Raw genomic sequence first — 22,059 nt, 5'->3', positions numbered from 1 at the left:
TAAAGTGAACAGTATCGCAGGTTTTTCGTTAAAACTCCCTAATTTTTATCATCTGTTCTTTTTCTTTTGAAAAAAATTAAAGAAAGAGAGAAGGTGAGGGTAAGAAGGTAAGAGACAATTGGAGCTTTAGTACTAGAATTAAAAATTCTACGAGTGTTGGTCTTTAGATTTATTATAATACAGAGAAATGGTCATTTTTGTATAATTCAATTAAAACTTTCATCATTTATTTGTCCTTTTTGAGAAATTGAGATTCCCAAAAGAACGATTAATCCAAGATTGTGACAAGTTCATACACCAATTATGGATTTTTAGTTTAGTGACCAAATCTCCAATTATGCAAAAGTCTAGAGATTAATGCTCCAATTTCTCATAAAAAAATGACTTAAGCTAGATGAGAGGTGACATAAGTTGAAATGGTTTAAAATAAAAGTTAAAACTTGTATAAAAGGGTATCTAGTTTTTTTTTTTAATACAACAATATATTTACATTAAAGGAGTGGGAGAATAAATTGCTTTTCAACTTGCCATCCACAAAATTTGAATCTAAGACCTCTCACTTTTAAGTGAAGAAGAATATTACTATATTTTCTCATTTTCCCTCTTCTAAATACAAAAATAGGGAAATGTGTTCGAACAATTGCATTATTGTAGCATTCTTGAATAACACTATTTTTTATCGATTTTCAGGGGCGGATCCATTAGGGGGTAAAAGGATTTGTAAAGTCCTCCATGGAAGGTTTTGGGATTGACCCCTTGAATTTTTTAAGTTTCCTCAAAGGTTTGATAATGTTGATATTGTGGATTTGTTAAATAATAGTGATAAGTGAGGACATTGCTACTACCATAGTAACGCTATTTCAAATCATTTCCGTAAACAATAACACTTAACATTTTAAAGATAAAACCACATAACCAACTATTACTATAATTTAGTGATATATTCATCTTGTCACATTCCGGTCCGGGCCCCCACCACATCCCGAGCTCAACTCCACTGTAGCATGATATTGTCCACTTTGGGCCCCAACCACGCCCTCACAGTTTTATTTCTGGGAACTCACACGAGAACTTCCCAATGGGTCACCCATCCTGGAAATGTTTTCGCGCAAAAGCGCTTAACTTCAGAGTTCCGATGGAACCCGAAGACAGTGAGCTCCCAAAGACCTCGTGTTAGGTAGAGATGTGAATATACATATAAGGCTTACAGGATCCACTTCTCTGGGCAATGTGGGATCTTACACATCTTCACTTGTAAGTAAGAGTCCTCAAGTTCGATTCTCATGAATTGAGATATATAATATTTGTGTAGCTCAACACTTAGTTATGGTTGGCCGATTGTGTGGTTTAACCCAATCTCCTTCTTTCTAAAATAAAAATATTGCTTCATCCAATAAAACAAAAACAAATAAAATAAAACAAAAAGAGTATACCTACATAACCTAATCACAACTTTTTTTCGGTGAACACTTGATCACAACTTTAGACAAAAACACACAACACGTGAGGACACCAATGCAAAGACAATTTTTGTTCATATTTCCACGAGAGGGGAAGAGATCCGATCCAGATCTCTCCCATCAAAGGTTCAGAATTAAGTGATTTGGAATGTTGAAATTTGATCCAACGGTTACAAACAGATAGTTCTTTTAAAATTATAATAATTATAATTATTAACTCAAATTTTAACGGTCCACATCATTTGATCATGAACCTTTGATCTCTTCCCCCACGAGAGTGGAGACCATTTTACATAAATGTTCACACGCATAAAGGCGTTGAACACATGAAACTCTATCGTCAATACGCGGCCCTCCTTTACAGCTTTTGGACAAATTTATATTACAATCTGGCCTGTCGTTTCCTGCTTCCTCCATTCTGTTGCAGATCAGTAGAAGCACATAGATTCAAGCAATCTTGTTCCTTCCAAGAATCTGCGAATCCATTAGCAACGAAATGTGGTCAGTCATTTTATTTTTAAATTTGTAATCTCTGCTCTCACTTCTTTTCCATTTATTTCCTGCTTTGTTTTGCTTTGTGAAACACTATTTGTTTAACCTGCCTGTAGATTTTCAATCTGTCGGCAGGCCAAAAACAACCCCACCAACTATATTTCACCACTGATTTTCTCCTACTTGTCTAGTTTGCTTGATGGACTTGAAGAAATTTTACTACTTTGTGTTCATACCTTTTTAAACATTGAATCAGTTTTTAACTTCAGATCGATCGATCATTTGCCCTTTTATTCTATCTTAGGGGCCATAAAGCTAAATACAAAGAAACAGCTCACTCGAAGACCCGGAAATTCTTCTGAAGAATCAATTTTTGGGAAGCAATTTTGGGTCACTTGGTGAAGTCGATTATGGGTCGGTTTCAGATTAGAGCCTTGTGTTTCTGTGTCCTCCTACTTGTGTTCAAAACCTGCATAGCCGACGAACAACACAAAGATCGAATCTATCCCGGGTTCCAGGCATCTCAGGTGGACTGGAGTGATCATGTGGGGCTGTTCCTGCTATCGAACAACTCGGCGTTCGCCTTAGGGTTCTACCAAGCGCTGGATGTCAAGTTGTATTTACTTGTGATTATTCACTTGGGTACTGATAAAGTGGTCTGGACTGCTAACAGAGGCAAACTGATTTCCAAGTCCGCTAAGTTCGTTTTTGATAAAAATGGGAGTGCCTACTTGAGAGGCAGTGATAGTGTGGCCTGGTCTACAAACACAACAGGACAGGTAGCTTCAGCCATGGAATTGCAGGATTCAGGAAACTTGGTGTTGCTTGGAGACAAAGGAAGCATTCTTTGGCAGAGTTTTAGCCATCCCACGGACACTCTCTTACCTGGCCAGGAGTTCTTGCAAGGAATGCAGCTCAAAAGTTTTCGCAACTCCAATAACGTGTTTCACTATCTTGAAATTCAGTCAGGGGATCTGGTCTTGTATACAGGATACGAACCTCCTCAAATCTATTGGTCCTTGGCGGTTGACAGCAGGATGAGCAACAACAACGTCATTGGCAATATTCACTCTCTGTCTCTGGCGTCCAATGCTTTGAATTTCTATGATGCAAATAAATCCTTGCTTTGGCAATTTGTCTTCTCTGATAACAAGGACCCGAATGCATTCTGGTCTGCGGCTTTAGGAGCTGATGCAGTGATCTCCTTTTACGATCTTCAGAAGGGAAAGTCTGTTACTTCTGAAGCAACTAAGATCCCGCAAAATTCATGCAGCACTCCTGAGCCTTGTGCCCCTTATTTTGTGTGCTACTTTGACAATTGGTGCCAATGTCCTTCGCTTCTCACTTCCCGCTTTAATTGCAGACCTCAAGCACTCCCAACTTGTAATAGCTCCAGAAGCTCAACGGAGCTTTTATACGTTGGTGAGAAGCTCGATTACTTTGCCCTTCAGTTTACCAAACCCTCCCTGCTGAAATCCAATCTGAGTTCCTGCAAAGAAGCTTGCATTAGCAATTGTTCTTGCCTTGTGCTCTTCTTTGAAAGCAGCTCTGGACATTGTTATATGTTTGACCGGGTAGGGAGTTTTGAACGCTCCGGTGCAAATTCTACCGGGTACATCTCTTATATGAAGATTTTAAGTGATGAAGGAATCAATGCCGGACAAGGAAAGGGAAACAGAAGCAAACACATCTTGTTAATCATGGTCATTTTGATTGCAACAATTGTTGTTATTGCTGGTCTAGTTTATATGGGATTCTTGTACTACCGCAGGAAGAGACTACTTGATTATTCTCAAGAAATCTTGGAAGAGGATAAGTTCTTGGACAGTCTTTCTGGGATGCCTATTCGCTTCATGTACGGTGATCTTAGCAGAGCAACTAAAAATTTCTCCAACAAAATTGGCCAAGGAGGGTTTGGTTCAGTCTACGTAGGCGAGCTCCCAGACGGCATCCAACTGGCTGTGAAAAAACTGGAGGGCCTTGGCCAGGGGAAGAAAGAGTTTAGAGCTGAGGTCACTATTATTGGGAAAATTCGTCACGTCCATCTGGTCAAGCTCAGAGGTTTCTGTGCAGAAGGGCCTCACCGGCTTCTTGTTTACGAGTACATGGGAAAAGGGTCTTTAGATAAGTGGATATTCAATAGCAACAAAAAGGAGGCCGTCTTGGATTGGAACACAAGATTCAATATTGCACTGGGCACTGCAAAGGGGTTGGCGTATCTACATGAAGAATGTGAAGAGAAGATTGTCCACTGCGATATAAAACCTGAAAATGTTCTTCTTGATGACAATTTTGTTGCCAAAGTTTCAGATTTTGGTTTGGCAAAGATGATGAACCGGGAGGAAAACCTTGTACATACAACGGTGAGGGGTACAAGAGGGTACCTTGCTCCGGAATGGGTTACCAATCATGCCATATCAGAGAAGAGTGATGTGTACAGTTACGGCATGGTGTTGCTTGAGATCATTGGTGGTAAGAGGAATTTTGATCCAGTGAACAGTTCTGAGAGAGGCCACTTTCCTTCTTATGCATTTAAGCTGTTGGAAGAGGGAAATCTGAAACAATTCCTCGATCCGAAGCTAGATGTTGATGAAAATGATGAAAGGGTTGTGACTGCAATCAATGTTGCATTGTGGTGCATTCAAGATGAGATGCATATGAGGCCTCCGATGACGAAAGTAGTCCAAATGCTTGAAGATCTTTCTGCTTTACCACCACCACGGATTTCCTCCTCCTCTCTGTCAGATCGTCGTGTGAGTTTCTTACAATGGAGCGGCAAGGAAGCTAGTTCGTCGTCAGGACTCACTAATTACAACAGTGATAGACTCCTGTCGGACATTCAACTTTCGGGGCCAAGATGATGGAAGCAAGCTATATAAATTGTGATGTACGTGTGGTGGTTTAGTTTCAAGGATAAAAAGTATCGTGTATCAACCTTTGTATGGTCAGTTAAAATTCTGAAGCCAGTGTATGTTCCCGTATCGTTTTATACACCCTAAACCCTAAACACTAAACCCTTTAAGCTGTGTGAAAGCAATCGAAAGCAGCCTTTTTCCGAAACCCTGCAATCCATGCCGCTAATGAGAGCTGAGGCTTATTGGAAAGAAGAGAGACCAACCAATCTGCAGAAGTATACATTTGTTTTGGCTAACATCTGCGGATCAATCTTCGTCTGCAGCCTCGAGAGAAACCGAGCCATCACCATTTTCTTCCCCATGCCAGATCAATGACTTGTTCTGCAGGAAAATTTAGGCAGTCCTATAAAGTTTGCCTAACTAATTAGCAGTCTAAAATTGCAGCATTAGTCTCAAGTCCGCCCAGCTAGAAGATTTCATATAACGTAAGAGGTGAATCTAGCACCAGAATCTGAACACTTGAACATGGCCAACCAATGAATCTTACTGTATGATTTTCTAAACAATACTTTTGTAATGATTTTTTGCTTATTAGGTCTCATAACATAATGCATACCGCCATAGTGGTTTGAAAGTTTGAAACTATTCCATATTAGATAAACTACATGCTACATGTCCTTGTTTATGATGGACGAGAGACTCTGTCCTATCACCAGACGAAGAAAGTTGAGGTTCCACCATAAACTCATAAGAAGTAATCCCACTTATAAGGACGTGTAAGGTCTTTTTCGCATCAATATATGATTTATTCTCAACACTAGACATCAAGCATATATTCCAGTATAGTCGGTGGCATCCAATTTTTTTTTTCTTTGTAGGACTATTGATAATGTTTAAGATTTTTCTATCTTGGGCTTATTATAAATTATAGCCGACCCAACTTAGTGGGAAAAGACTTTGTTGTTGTTGTTGGGCTTATCATAAACTACAACTGACTCACATTTGCTACTAGATATGAGTAATGCAAGACTATAGATGTGAGAAACGTGTTTTATGCAATAGGTGTATGAAAGTTTTTCTTGTCACATATACAATGATTTTGTAAAAATATCTAAAAATCTGAGGTGTAGGTTTATATTCAAAGCTTTCCTGGTCCACAAACCTTATTGCCTTCATTCATGATGGCTATTGTTCTTTTTCTGTACCATCGTCAACGAACACAAGGCACCAAAATAGCCAGCCAATGGGAATGCTTCAAGCCTTCAATACCAACAAAACCTTTTGATATTTCCCACGTTGAGACGAGAAAAAATGGCCAACCCACCAAATGGGCCAAATTGCTGAAAGATGTGAACACTGAACAACCAACTTGTGAATGAAAATAATTACCACAAAGCAAGTGCAGAATGCAAGATATAAATTAAGGAAAACTAATAAAAGGGTTTGAAAACTTTAAGTTTTAATGATAAGGACAAAATAAAGGTAAAGTGAATAGTACCAGAATTAACTTTTTAGTGTAAAAATGTGGTTTTTCATTAAAGTGAACAATATCAGATGCTTTTCGTTAAAGTTCCCTATAAATTATAATATTAGGTCCGAACTTTTGAGAATGTCACTTCAAAGCTACGGGTGTTTTCTTTGGTTGGGAAATATTAAGAAAATTCTCTCAAAATAAGGTTTTTTATGGATTTTTTTCATGTTTTTGTCATAATATTTTAATAAAATATTATTAAATGATTCATTAGTTAGAAAAAATAAATGTTGACACTGAAATTAACGATAAACTATGATATAGTAGAGAATACATGAAAAGTCTCACTTTAGGATAATCCCCTTAACATTTCTCTATTTAGTTTTCACAACATTTTAGATCTTCTAATTCTTATTCACAACCGTTCATCTTTTGTATCATTCAATGCTTAGTACCAATAAAGAAAAAATAAAGTTTTGAAGCATTATCTGGCCATGGAACCACCAAAGTATGGCTAAATAATGATTGTATTCCCTCAGTGCAGCTCGACACACAATAATTACTTAGATACCACATCACATCAAAATAATACATTCACAAAGGAAAAAAAATAAACCAGCAGACCAATGAATCAATAAAATCAAAATGTGGAGAATGACATCAGCTTGTCACCAACAGATGAAAGCCAAAGCTGTATTTATCGGCCGACCTACATAACATAACTTAGGCTGAAATACAAAACCCTACAAACCACAAAGAATGAAGATACCAGAACACCCACACAAAGAGAATAAATTTTGTTTTGGATCAATCTACCTGATCACAAATCACAATACCTTGATCCTTCTGCACATCTTTCATTTTTTTCATCTTTTGCATTTCAACACATGATCAAATTTCTGTTTGAAAGTGATTTTGAGAGGGTCATAATCACTTATAGAAAAATAGAACATATCAGATGCGCTCCCCATAAGTGACCCGAATGGCTTGCATACGGTTCATTAGTACTTAAAATCCAACAACTCAAAGTATCGAAAGGCATAGGATGAAAACCGGAGAAGAAATGACCATGCTTTCGACGCATAATCAGATTTCTGTTTGAAAGTGATTTTGAGAGGGTCATAATCACTTATAGAAAAAAAAAAACATATCAGATGTGCTTCTCCCCATAAGTGACCTGAATGACATGCATACGGTTCGTTAGTACTTAAAATCCAACAACTCAAAGTATCGAAAGGCATAGGATGAAAACCGGAGAAGAAATGACCATGCTTTCTTTGCTAATTGTCACCCTATAATTTTGGATGATTAAGTAAAGAGCAATCCTTTCACGCGTTTAATCCATTTGTGCTGCCTTCTATTAAAATCCATGTAAAATTATAGACCCAAATGCATTAGAGTTATAAGATACTAAAGGGGGGAGAAAACTTGGTTTGAGTTGGCATGTCAATTACATCATCCGTATGACGTTTCAACTCCACTAGACCCCATATTAGTTTTACACAATGTGAGAACTTTCCTAACCAAAGAGACGAAATTTCTCTCAAGTGGATGAAAAAGACAAATGATTAGACCCCAAAAAGGGGTTCTTTCCTTTTCTTCCCTGTATGCACAAAATTAGAAATAAAATCACATGCATAGCACAGAGGATAAGAGGACTGTCCTTTCTAAAGCTCATTCGGTGGGGATAGATATTTCACAGAGGATGTGTAATAGTCTTTTCTTGCTCTCTAATCACATAAACCCTTAAATTATTTGAATAATAATACAAAAGGAAGTCCACAAAGTCCGCCCGGTCTTTTTTTATTTGGACGGAGCATATTAACAGAAAGCAACACCAGGAAGATGACCACCACAGCATGTAATATATATTGTATATATGTATATGTATGTAAATATATATGGAATAAGAGGACAAAAGGTAGAAGTTACATATGATATATCAGCTAATTTGTTATTTTAATTATCTTACAAAGTCACAGCTAATATCTCTTATTAAGAGGCTGCAGTTAAAGGAGAGTGGTGAGGAGATCCATGGAAGAAATTCGACGAGGACGTGTGGCTCCGGTCGGTTTCACGTTGAACCCCTTGATTTTCTTCATCATCTTCGTCGTCTTCAGCATCCCAAAGGAAATGAGCATATGAAGCCAGGACATAACTGCAAAATGAGTGGAGTTGAGACATTAGTTTAAACAATAATTAACCAAGAAAAACAGATCAACAAAGATCTCCTAGAAATATTTCATTACTAATCAAAATTATGTCTGTGCGATAGAGAGAGAGAGTATACTCAAAATATATCCGGACAGAAAAAATTTGAGCAAATCGAGCATATTGAGAAATATACAACACTCGTTTGTAATCGAACAAGATTATAAACATTAGGAACTCAAAAACATCGAACTTAGATTCGCTAATGCCGCAGTAATGCATACTCCAAAGCACCAATTGAGTTGTTCCATAGCGGAAACCATGAGAACACGGTTGATCATCAAGGATTTAAAGAGGAGCATCTATTTGAACACCATCCCAAAATGTATAAATGGTTGGAAAAGTTATGTTTGTATAACGATTTGATCAAATTTGATCAAACACGAGTCGTCGAGTACTATATGATAAACCATCCAGCCCGCCACGAGGAAATTCAAATATTTCCTCTGGCCAACAGAAGCCGCAACAAACGCAAGAATCTTTAAACTAAAGAAGAAAACGAACTAAACCCTTAACCTTTAAATTTGTAATCTCTATGTAAAGATGAATATACAGAAGGAATGTTCACCGAGCAAAATCATACTCAACCCTTAACCTTTAGTTTTCTATCTCTATAAGCTAAAGAAGAAAACGATAACACGACAATTGCAATAAGAGCTGTAACTTGTTCCGATTTTCCGATTCAAGCAATATATTATATACTAAGACATGAAGAGGAAGTTTGATCAAAGGGGAGCTTGTTCTATTTCTTACCAGTCGTCTGGGGAAGTTTTAACAGCTTGATCAAAATAATTCTCAGCTCGTTCAGCATCCCTGTGAGCATTCCATATTAGATCACCGTACAGTGATAAGGTATTCGCATCACTCGGGTTCGCCAAGATTGATCTTCCACAATACTCCTCTGCTTTCTCATAATCTCCTCGGACCTATTCGCATTAGTCACAACTAATCAGAAACACTCCTAATTTATCGAACATTAAATCTTCACGTAAAATATTTAGACCAATTGTGTGAACATTTCTAGTGTCATGAACATCTAGAATTTGCGGTGTAATCTACCTTTGTTGTTTTCTTTAGATGCGTGAAAATCACTTCCCGTTATAAGATGGTCAATTAATTAAGGATGACAATCTCCATTCTTTTCATAAATTTTCTCAGCAACCAAACAGAAAACAATAATCCAAGAAAGTGTTGTTTAGTTTACAAGTTTACCTCTTTTAAAAACTTTGCATAGTTGCCAAGTAAGAGAGCATTTCCCGGGTCAGCTTCAATCATCTTCTGATAATAAGCATCAGTACTCCCACTCCCACGATTATTACCCTCGAAGAAACCAAACCCACTTCCTTCTCCGCCGTCTGATCCTTTCCCGCCACCGCCGCCGCCGCAAATCTTCCCGCCACTATTCCCCACACCGCCCCCCACCACCAGCGTCTGCAAAACACTCTCTTTCTTCTTCCCCCCACCATAGTCCTCACCATCCATGATTTTCTCCCCCAAACCAGAGCTAGAAAACAGCCTTTCAGCTCCGAACCACAATCTCGAAGTGGGTTTTATCTCCTCTTCCGGTTCCTCTGGTTTCTCGGCCTTGGTTTTCGATTTCTTCCGGAGGCTTCGAGGTATGGGGACGTTAAGCTTCTTGTTTCTGGGTTTCTGTTGGATTTTGATGTCGGATTCTAGGGAGACTTGGGTTTTTGTTGTGTCAGCTGTAGGTGGGTGAAAGGTGCACAATGATAGGGAGACAGACCTGTTTCTACAGAGGAGTGGCTCCGGCTCCGGCGAGGAGTCTTTGCAGTGGGACATCCATGAGTTCAGGATCGGTGTCGAGGAGCTTCTCAGAGGCATGTTTATGGCTTTAACAAATTAGGAGCTGAAAAAGGTGATACAGATAAATGTAAAGGAGAGCGAACAGGTGCAGACAACAATGGTGGGTAAGAGAGATACAGAAGCGAGAACAAGAGGGAGAGGTAAAACCTCACTCCCTTGGTAGTTGGTTCAGTAAACTGCTAAATCAGATTTTATAGGAGTAAGGTATTCTATACCACATTTTCTTCATTACAAGAGATTCTTTTTCCAATAAAAAAAAATGTAATATCCTTTGTTTTTACTTTTGTTCTTAAAGATTATAAACAAGTACTTAATCTATTGAAAATGTTACATCAATTAAATCTGATTAAATTTCTATTATATTAATTAGAGCTTATTTTGTCTCCAAAATCAATAGAAGGGCATAGACTTATGGTCTCTACCAACTAACCGTCACCACCATCCCATCAAGTCATCACCTTCAACCCCAACGCATAACAACCAACTCTACTCTAATTTGCAAACTAAATAATGTGTCACCAATATGAATAAGTATATTTTATCAACGCTTAAGTCATAATCCTATCATTAACTTCCATGTCATTTAATTTGTAAAATTTAGTATTCACGTTACCCTTAATATAAATACGCGCAAAGCTCCATTCTTTTCAGAATAGGTAGCATGCAACGCATGCACATTGAGCTCCCGTAGGGGAGCGAGAGAGAGAGAGAGAGAGAGTGAAAAAGAAGTTGTTGGCATTAGAGGTGCCGGTGGCAATGAAGGTGCTTGCCTTGGCTTGATGCGTACGTGGAGTAATATTATAGCTTTGGAATTCAAGTATTTTGGGAAACTTATCACCATTTGAGTTTTTGTCTTATTTAGTGTTGTGAAACATGTGTTCTACTAGGTATATTTATAACTACTATAATTGCTCTTTAAAAAAAAACTAATATAATTGTTTATATTTGAAGTTTGATATATTATTGTTATTTTGGATAATATGATACCATGATATGTTAATTATATATATATATATATATATATATATATATGTGTAAATATCATTGCATATTGAAGTGAAAGGATTTTATTGGATATTTGAGATTTGGATATGAAAATGAAATATTTTTTTGTGTGGTTGAGTTTGACTCTCATAGGAACCAGCAAGGCTGTTAAAAGTGAAATTATATGAATGTTATGAAATAGTGTAGACTTTGGCGATTGAGAGAAGAGTAAGATGACTAACACAAGGGGTATTTGGGTTGATTGAGTTCCGGGTGTAGTTTATATAATAGAGCTTCCGAACCATTGTTGTAGTGATACAATGCAGTATTAGTTTATATAAGAGAATTTCATTTCCAAACCCCTGTTTTGTTCCCTTTGCTTTTATTTTATTTTGTATTCGTGCACCTGGAGCAGGTTATTTTTTTTCACTGACGCTGAATTCGGGCGTGACAGATGAAGAATGATGTGGGGAGAGAGGAAAAGAAATAAGAAAATAGTGAATGAAAACAAAATTTAAAAGTGAAAATAACTTAGAAGCCATTTGATAACCATTCGGTTTTCACTTTTGTGAAAAATTGAAATCTTATTTGGTAACTACTTTCAGTTTTAAAAAAATGAAAATTAAAAACTACTTTATGAGTTTTCAATATTTGGCCTATTGGTTTTTTGTTTTCATTTTTTTTAAACTAGAAGTAGCCACCAAACAAGATTTTAGTTTTTTTTTAAAAAGTGAAAAATGAAAACCACAACAAAAAATTGAATATGAAATGATTATTAAACAGTCCCGGCCTTAATTGGTTTTTAATTTTTATTTTGTGCCTTTCTTAATACATTCTTTTTAGGCTGAAATGTCAAAATGATCCTTGTCTTATAGCCATATGGCGAATTGAGTCCCCATGTTTTCGATTTGGCTAATTTAGTCCTTGTATTTGTCTTTATTAGTCAATTAAGGACATTTTATTCAATCTCTTTTAACTAATCCATAAGAAAAATCATATGACAAATAATTATCTTTTCTCTTTACAGAAAAATGCAAATCAATGAGAAATAACACATTTAAGAAATAATACTTCCAATCTAAAAAATGATTAAGGTTGTGACATGGAAAAGAGAGGGAGTAATGTTATAGAGGAGGTCAAAGAGTTGGGAGGAGAATAATTTTTCTTTTAATTTTTAATTTTATTTTATTTTTAAATATTTTAAATCAAATAAATTTTAATTTTATAAATAATTTATAATAATTTATAATTTTTTTTACAGAAATTAAATGGAAATGTCCTTAATTGGCTAACAGAGATAAACACAATAACCAAATTGGCTAAATTGAAAACACATGGACTAAATTGGCCCAATGACTAAAATGCATGGACCATTTTAATATTTAAGCCTTCTTTTTATATATCTCTCTCTCCCACCATCATTCATCTACTCTTTTTCATCCTTCTGTCCCTGACAACTCATTATCTTAGCACCTGAACATGTTTGTTTTCGATCGATCCTTGTTTTTCACGTATTAGGTTTTTATTACAAATGATCTTTTATATTTTAAAAACTCGTCAATCTAATCTTTTATATTTCAAACTCATAATTTTGATCCTTTATCTAGAGTGGTGCTGTGGTAGTCGTGTGAGGCCCGCAAAATCAATTATGTGACACCAGGCATATTATATATATTAAAATCAATTCCACAGAGGACATTCTCAAGAACACTATTATTAAAAATACTTTTACTAAAAACCCAATAAAATTCATAATTAAAAATCCGAGTGTTTAATAAAAACAATTGAAATACTTTCTAAAAAAAAAAACTTCCTTCGAATACTTCTAACAAGGAAAAGTCATTCAACCTGGAACCCTACCATTCAACAATTGGCAAATAAAATGCGGATTTGGATCCTCTCAGGAGCAAATAGAAAATTTTCTATTTGTAGTTGTTGAATTTTCTTCCAACAACTACAAATCACATAAATCGTTGAATTTTCTTCCAACAATTACAAATAGAAAATTTCTTTAAAATTTATAATAATTGTAACACTTGAATCAAAATTTAACGATTTATGTGATTTGCTCAGAAGGCTCAGCTCTCTAAGCACAGGAGGCTCACTCCACTGAGAGCAGAGTCCAAATCCATAAAATGCGACAAAGGTACACCGGGCTACTAGACTGCTGAACATTGTGTGCTGTCCACAGACTATACGCCCACGGAAGCACAAGACCACCTCTGCGGCTCTGCCCGATCAACACGTTGACAACGTCTCCGTGAAGTCACGTGAAGGTAGGACACACATTCACCCGCTGTCTTAATTTATTGCCTTTTCCCCTCTTCTGCTTTCCGATTGGCCCGACGCGACGATCCATATCCTTTGCTTTTGACTTGTGAGCAAAGTGTCACAGCTCCGAGTGTCTACCATTTCTGCCGTCGCCATTGTGCGTTGTGCAATTCAATTGATTGCTCTACTTTCCTGGCTGAAAGATAGAAGAACGAACACGGCTGAGCAAAGATTTTTACATTGTAATTGTACTCGTCGACAAGCTCTCGGAATTTTCTACCATGCTTCGGAGTATTCTATATATCAAAGTTGAAAGAAAGAAGAATGAACACGAGAGTTTTGTCTCATTCTAGTAATCCTCGGATATATACAACCAATTACAACGCATATTTCCGATCACCACTTCCTTGAGCTAAAATTATACGAGTGCTCAAGGGTACACGATGCTCTGGGCTTTTAACCATTATATCTTGATTTTTATGTTTTTTGATTAAAGATCTGACGGTTAAAATGTCAAAAATATTCGATACTAAGAATATAGAAAATCTTCTTTCTTGAGTGAAACCTAGTTTCTACCGGTGTAAAATGTTCTCTTGTTGAAGTTGCGTGTACTCCAAGAGTGTGGGGGTATGACAGTGGCAGATCAATATCTACCATCACATGGAGCTTAGGATTCTGTCTGGAGACAATGCCAAGGGAACAAGTCAAGCTGATCGAATTTGGTTGATGGGGAAAGCCAGAATCTAACCCCAAGAAAAACTCATCAACATAAAAAACACCATGTGTAAACACATACAATGCACCATAGTAACCAACTCGACTGGAATAAGTGTCGGTCTGAGGCTGCTTTTGAAAGGGCTAAAATGCTTTCTAGGGTTCCTAATCGCCGATTACGTTTGCTATGTGTTTCTTCAAGTTGGACATCTAGAAAGCACTTGGAGTTTTAATTAAAATTTCCACATGTTTCTAATTAAAACATTTTTCACAGAAGCGCTTAGTAGTAGAAGTGCTTCTTAGAGAAGCAGTCCCAAACAAACCCCAAGTTGGAATGCAATAAGGCACAGAGGATGTACTGACAATGTCTTCATCAATTAGTCGCACTCACTAAACTGCAGGACAAAATTACAGATTGGACCGTGACGACGTCAGTGGTAAGGTGAGGACCATGAGCTATCGTTTGGTATGCAGACAGGATGGGACGGAACGAAATGGAACAAGACAGGACGGGATAGGACGGAACGGAACGATGAGAGAGCAAAGATGCCCTCGGATGGAAACGAGGAAGGAGACAGAGAGGTTATAGTTTTGTGTTCCACGGATGTGGAACGAGTCATTCTAGGAGGGTGAGGCGAAACGAAAATTCACCCAAAATTCGTCCCGTGAAACAGCGCGTTCCACCCATTTTAGACGCACCAAATGTGAAACGGAACGCCTCGTCCTACTCTATTCCGTCCCATCCCACATACCAAACGGTACCTGAGGTACCACCCTATTGCTCTTCCGGGACTCGGTGATTGGTGCATGTCATGTTCCACAAGTTACAGTGCAGTCTTGAGCCTAACCTAATCACAATTACGTACTATTAATTGACAGCACATGATTGAGACAAAAAGCACATGATCACAGATTAAGGTCTTTAAATCCCTCACACCCACTGAGCTTCTCAGATTTGAACTACTGCAGTAACTTAATATATTTTTCGTTCTAATTTCCTGTATACCTTTTTCTTATACATTTCTTCTACATCTCTCCCGCCATCCTTACACCTTTCTATATTCCTCATTCTCCCATGTAGTTCCCCACTATGCTAAAATCTAAAAACAAAATGATTATCAACGGGGCGCTGAGTCTCTAGTTTTTAGTTTTCGTTTTGTGTAGCACTCCAATACATTTTCTCCCAACGCCATCCCTCCTTCCTCTCTTCTCGCACCTCTTTCCTTTTCCTATATATTTCCCTCCTATCTTTGACTAAAGAGAAATAACAGAAACCGAAGACCAAAAACGAAATGTTACCGCACAGTCCCTGAAATCTTCAAAATTTGCAGTAACGTGTTTTTGGGGTTCACCTGTCTAAAGTAATGTACTTATGGTGTCTTAGTTAAAACTCACAGGGAGGTTAGTTAAAAACAGCTGCTTATTCATCCTTTGATAGTTACAGCATCTGAAACTAAATTTTGTGTATGTAATTACCTCCCACATGTACTATTTTATCCCAAGAAATTGATCCTCTTTCAATGTATATGCTACCACTACCCATTCAGTCTATCATTATATACAAACAAATGCTTACTGGGTCATTTTCTAAATCGTGAGCCCTTGTCTGGTCGACTCCTTTCATCCCACACAGAAGCCCAGAAGAAAAGAGACATCCAAAAAAGAACAGCAAAGAAGATCTGTACTTTGTCCTGAAATTTGGAGAAAGATGCTGCAAGACCTGCTCCATAAAAAGTTAGAAACAGACCGGTGAGAAACTTGAGGTCAGTGCTCTATACAAAGTAAGCTTGAACTAGGAGAAAACTGAGCCGCACGATTCTGAAAAGCTTGAATAACCATTATATATGTGATAGACAAGTAGTTATATAGCAAGATGTGGCAACATGTAAGCTTTCTAAAAGTGAACATGCAAGAGTATCCAAACAACATTACAAATGAGAGAACACATTCAAAAAGAGAGGAAAGGGAAGGCGGGAGGCGGGAGGCGGGAGGCGGGAGGGATTTTCCATCAACCAAATATTTCATAATCTAATGGCGTCATGTGCATAGCCCAACTTATATGCTTAGTTACATTTATTTCATTTAAATGCAACTCAATTCTTGGCTCTCTTTAGTGCCCGCTCATATGTGGGTTTCTCTCTGCCATTAGAGCCTAATATGTTCAAATCGGATCATATTGTAAGGATGCACTTGCAAGGATTCAAACTCAAGATATCCGGCTTCAATAATAGGTAAAGCATTTGAGAAAAGAATAGCTGAATTAATCTTACATTAATTATGATTAAAGTGATAACCACCCTTAAGAAGCTAAGATTGACTGCACTCTATTAGGTCCCCATACTCCTCACTCCTGATCAAACAGGCCCTTAAATTCCGCATCTAAATCTCATCTCCATAATGGAAATTCAGTGAAACAACCAACGAAACAAAACAGCAAGCAGTCAGACACACATACAGTTCTCTCTAAACAAACAACCAATTACAGATTGCCTATCCTCCTACCAATATCTTTACGATACAAGACACCAATATGATGATTAGTTTATGCAAAGGACTAAAGTACCATTCCTGAAAACACATGATTACCTCAATTACACATCATATCGCCAACAATCCCAACAAAGATCTCCTTTTAAGGCTCACTTGTTATCCTTTGTCTGATTCTCACACACTAGTCCACATAAACAACAGCTATAACATACGCAACCAACCTATTTTCGTCTTCTATATATCCAATAATACTACAAAGCCATATCAGCCTTTTCAATAAATAGTCATATAGTTGGATCATGTTTATGATACAAAGGAACATACCGTGATTCATTCGAAATATGCTCCAGAAAGATGTTGGCTGGGTGAACAGGATTTTCAACTAAATAAACATCCATTAAAACTTGCTTCCTTACAAATGACATGCACTGAAAACAAGAACTTTCTGAAATTCTTTTTTTATTTTTAAAAAAGGATAACAATGCGAGGGAAGCTTCATTTCTATCATAAAAACCTTTAAAAAGTGCTTGGCCCTTAAAACCCGCTATTTGAGACACTACCTCTGGCCAAGTATTATATATTCCTGGTGCAATACCTCTATCCAATTAATAGTCTTACATATTGAATAGGCTGGACCTTTGAAAAACTAAAAAATTATTGTATAGAAGAATTAACAAAGAAAGAAATGAAGAAGAGTAAAGGAGAATACAGTTTTTGTGGAGAAACATACATCCAGAACCAACACACTTCATGCGCTGGTAATCTCATTGGGTTTATTTGTGAAACACTGATGCTATAAGTTTCACCATCCTTTTTTACCACTATTTTCAAATTGCTTACAAGTATGAGAATTTGGAACATCAATGTTGAAAATGAAGTTTCTTTTTAGAGAGATGAGGTAAAAGTTGTTAGGTATGATACTAGTAGTGGGTTGAATAATTAACGATACTCAGCAAGTAGAAGGATTATGTTAAAATATAGCATTAGAGTATGCTAAAATGCAGCACTTGGGCATGGTGACACTTTGATTGCAACTTTGGTATGAGGCAATAACACCAACAATTAAATATACTTTTATAGTATAATAAACATGGAATTCAGGCATTCATACAGCATTGCTTGGACAAGTTTAGCACAAAAGACTGGAGATAATTCAAGTGCATATTCAATGGTTGGGTGCTCTATTGATTTTAGCACATACAAATATCAAATATGCCATCATTTTGTACATCTACTCCAATGGTTCGGATAATTTTTCAGAACATCAGTACTTTTCTTCTTCCGGTTATCAGTTTTTTTTCCTTACCTAGCATACTTTATTCAACTAACATAATTGGTGTACCATTCCTCTTTAACCATCATTTCTCAAAATGAAACCATAAGTATCCACATTTAACGCAATTCTAATGGTAAATTCCATTTTTTTCGTGCCAATGCTATTTTTGTCACACCCAATTAACAAAATAAACCATTGAAGTACATTTGCCAAATTCTGGCGTACTTAACATCTAGGCATGCTGCAGCATATTTGGCATTTAGATGTGCCAAAATATATAGCATTAACATGTCCAACCATACACTCTTAGAGCTAACTACAACCGTTTGCGTTAAATTTATCATCCTAGTTCTATCTTGCAGTGCTAGAATACCTAAATGCAATATTTTAGGATGCTACGGTTTGCGCTATAACTTCTTGTGACAGCTTGTAACACTGAATCTGAATGCTATTGTTTAGCATACTCACTCCAAGTCTCCAATTACGCTCATATTTTAGCGGAACGTAAGTTTTTACCATCCTATACATCAACAGACACTCCATTTACCATAAGAGTGCGAGTAAGGCACTAAAGATTATAACTTTTGAGAACTGCAATTACAAGCTTAGAACATCTTCATTCTCCAATATACAATAGCAATACTAATTGAACATCAAACTCTAAAAATTTCCATACGACCCAAACAGAGGAATTCGAATTCCGCCGTTTGGGTTCAAAACGTCTGCTTGGAAAACCTAGCATGGAAATGAAACTAGCGGGTCCAATTTTCGACGAATTATAAGAACAATAGTAGTCTGTTAGCTGTACCTGCGAGGCTGGTCGAGTCAGAATCCGGGGGAGGAAGAGGCGGTCCTGATTGGGCGGCAAGGCAACGGCCGGGACGAGAATAAAGAGAGACGGATGGACGGCCGGGATGAAACGGAAAGGGGGAGACGTGATCGGCGGAAGTAGGAGGAGGGAATTGGTGGCGGGCGGAGGGGTTTGAGAAGGAGGAGAAGAAGAGGGAGTTTGGGCGGGGGTGTGGTAATGGTGGGTTTGTGTAGTGAAATGGTGTCGAGGGAAGGAGAGTTGCTGCTGCCATTTTTGGGAAGTTTGTATGATTTTTTAAGCCAAGTTGGATTTATATTGGTGGTAACTTTGTAAGTTTTGCCTTGTTGATTTGGGGTTCCTTTTTGTTGGGCTCAAATTGATTTTAATGTTTAGACCCAAGTCTAATCCTAATAAAAGACATTATTTTACTCCTTTACATCTTTGTTTAATCATCTTCGTTGTTTTTGTTTGATATATTCAATCCAATGAAGAAAAAAAATGAAAAGTGAAAAGTAGTGTGTGAAAATCAGCTAAAAAAAGGACAATACATGATCTCGCATCGTTGTTGTAATACATGATCTCGCATCGTTGTTGTTCCAAACTTTAACAACCTAAGGTCTTTTACGGTGATTTGGTTTAGAAGAGTATGATGTCTATATATAAGAATCAGTCATCGTGAGTTTGATTCGTATTACACTACTAGTACAAAGAAATGAACATACCCAATTATGAAGTTTTATCTTAAAACACCTTGGTACATTAAATACGCACCTGTGTTTCGAAGTGGGATTAAATTCATCCGCATCCATGGCTTGTATTGAGCCACATAACCCAAACAGATATTTAACAAAAGTTCAACACTTTGTAAGGTCAAGTCTGACGTACGAGTCCATCGTGTGGAAGAGACAAACGGCGAGAAAAAACAGAAGTGGGATATGAAACGGAATATAATGGGTGCAGAATAAGCAGAAAAAGAAAGAAGTTTTGAAAAATTGGATCCAAGGTAGGAGGCCGATGAAACAATGAAGAGGAAAGGTAGACAGAAACAACGACAGGTGTTTGAAGTGTTAGAAAATTGGGTCTCCCTTAATATATCATTCATTTGAAAACTCAATTAAGTGAAAAATCGTTTAGCCATTTGGTTATCCTAACAATCATTTAAGTATATTTATAAAAAATTTGTTAAGACCCGATTTTGTATGTGCGACTCATATACTTTAAGTTGTTGGATGACGAAATAAATGAAGCTGATTAGACCCGATTTTCCTAGAAAATTATTAGGATTCTAGTGATAATCATCTTTGACATCTGCTGGGATTCTAGTCATGGTACAACTAAAATTGATTTGAGATTTCAACGCATGGGGAAATTGTTGGGTTGATTCTAGTCATGATAATCGCTCTACGTGAATTTTCACAACTCTGTGTGAGATTTAACCTTGCTAACCCTAGCGCAAGGATCGATTTGGATAGACGGGGTTAAGTTGATAGTCAATGGAGAATGACCGACTGGATAGAAAAAGCTTCTAGAGGAAACTAGTGAAGGTGACCCGCTGGACAGACAGGTTACACATGTGGAACTAGTTTGACCTAAATAGACCGACTGATTGATTATTTATCTAAGTCTTGATGGTGAGGTATTATTTCTGATACTTCACTGAAGAGATCATCTCACTAGCTTTCTCGACGAGTGCGATGTTATATGATTGGATATATCCTCAAGCGACATTTAGAGTTCGGCACGAGAATGTCCAAACCATGTTTAAGGTTAAAACCTTCATCTTCTTTGAGTATCTTTGTCCTCATAGGCTGTTGCAAGTTCGGAGATCTAAGAATTCTTTTGGGAAGTGCTTTTAAATTTTCTTTTAAAATTATTCTTATCATTAAGGGAAGGGGGGGGGACCAAACACCATATTCATTAGGATATTTGATTGCTTTTAAATGACTGAAAGAGATTTTAGAGAAAATATCTTTAGAACTAATATTTAGTAAAAATGCAAGTTAATCTTGAAAAAGCACTTGGAGTGCTTCCTGTAAGAAGCACCACTTCAAGTGTTTTTGGAACCCAAAACATTTTCGCTAAAAACAGTTTTACTCTTTCAAAAGCACTTCCAAAATGAACCCTTGTATTCTAAAAAATATAATCGAGGATACCGAAATCAATGTTCACAATACAGACCTTCACAATGATTTGCGTGGTCTTACCTTCAGGTTGTAGAATTTTGGACAAACAAGTTCCTTACTCAGTTAAGATCGCTTAATTCAAAAGTGAGTATCGACGCAATCTATAGCATCACCACTATACCGAAGTATTCGAATGCATGGCCGATCTTGGCCTCGAATTGGCACAGCCACATTCAGCTGGATACTCCTGAAGAACGTAGTTAGGTCCTATATACTCGACTTTCCTGTCACGTAGATTTTATAATTTTTAAAGCCAACAACTAGTAAAATGAGTAATCCAATATAGCGTAAATGACCTTTAAAGTAAATTGAATACTAATTAAATGGTAATTCAGTTATATAAATGTATCGACATGTGTTATCAATTAAGCCCTAACATGTCGAGACATTTAGGGGTGGTTTGGGAGTGAGGTGCTTAAAAAAAAAAGCACCCATGAAAAAAAGTTGTGAGAGTTTTAGGTGTTTGGTAAACTAAAAAAAAAAGGGCTTATTTTGGAAGCTGCTGTGAGAATAAGCTGAAATCAAAAGAAAAAGCTGAAGCTGCTATTTGCAGCTTTGGAAAACTGGCTTTTTTTCAAAGCATACGGAGTTACAGTGCTCCTTTAATGAAAAGACCCACTATCAGACTGTTTTTTTTCTTTCCAAAAGCACTTTTACAAAAAAGTTTACCAAACACTCATGCTGATTTATTTCACAGCCGCTTATTCTCACAGCACAACCGCTTATTCTCACAGCAGCTTTTTTTAAAACCACAACAATACCAAACCAGTCCTTACTTGGGGACGTACTTACAATTCATTCTTTAATAGAGACAAAAAAAATCATGTTCTTAGTTTTACTAAAAATATTACAACCTATAACAGTACTAACTTGTGCCATAATCATAGATTCCAAGACTACCTTCTTTCCACTCATTTTGTTTCTATTGCACTTTTTTCTTTCTTTGTGTGATTGTGTCCCTTGAATTTCCTTAGATTAATAATTCAATTCTAAATTGTGCATTTGCACTTCTTCTCA

General features: G+C 37.0%; 2 protein-coding genes and 1 non-coding gene across 4 annotated transcripts; 1 reads left to right on the top strand and 2 right to left on the bottom strand.

Moving 5' to 3' along the window:
• Window positions 1–1,702: 1,702 nt before the first annotated feature.
• Window positions 1,703–4,943, top strand: LOC103437263 (G-type lectin S-receptor-like serine/threonine-protein kinase SD2-5). Of its 2 annotated transcripts, none has more exons than XM_008375735.4 (2): window positions 1,703–1,961; window positions 2,257–4,943. In XM_008375735.4, exon 2 carries the CDS (start codon window positions 2,363–2,365, stop codon window positions 4,811–4,813), a length of 2,451 nt encoding a protein of 816 aa, XP_008373957.1. In that variant the 5' UTR covers window positions 1,703–1,961; window positions 2,257–2,362; the 3' UTR covers window positions 4,814–4,943. The 2 variants fall into 2 exon arrangements, with proteins under 2 accessions (XP_008373957.1, XP_070673533.1); XM_070817432.1 differs by having other exon boundaries at window positions 1,800–1,961; window positions 2,222–4,943.
• Window positions 4,944–8,124: 3,181 nt separating this feature from the next.
• LOC103437265 (uncharacterized) lies at window positions 8,125–11,039 on the bottom strand. Its single transcript, XM_008375736.4, has 3 exons — window positions 9,702–11,039; window positions 9,243–9,415; window positions 8,125–8,436 (listed from the first exon to the last, which is right to left on the bottom strand). The coding sequence occupies exons 1-3, from the start codon at window positions 10,329–10,331 to the stop codon at window positions 8,274–8,276; spliced, it is 966 nt and encodes a 321-aa protein (XP_008373958.3). The 5' UTR covers window positions 10,332–11,039; the 3' UTR covers window positions 8,125–8,273.
• A 4,645-nt stretch (window positions 11,040–15,684) lies between these two features.
• LOC103437307 (uncharacterized) lies at window positions 15,685–19,243 on the bottom strand. The gene is made up of 2 exons (XR_011578260.1): window positions 18,857–19,243; window positions 15,685–16,002 (listed from the first exon to the last, which is right to left on the bottom strand). It is a non-coding gene; the product is annotated as an uncharacterized protein (transcript).
• Between the last annotated feature and the right edge of the window lie 2,816 nt (window positions 19,244–22,059).

The sequence above is a fragment of the Malus domestica genome, chromosome 17, assembly GCF_042453785.1.
Source record: "Malus domestica chromosome 17, GDT2T_hap1".
NCBI lineage: Eukaryota > Viridiplantae > Streptophyta > Magnoliopsida > Rosales > Rosaceae > Malus > Malus domestica.
The sequence above is the reverse complement of the archived record's forward strand: the minus strand, read 5'-3'. Positions and strand labels throughout refer to the sequence as shown.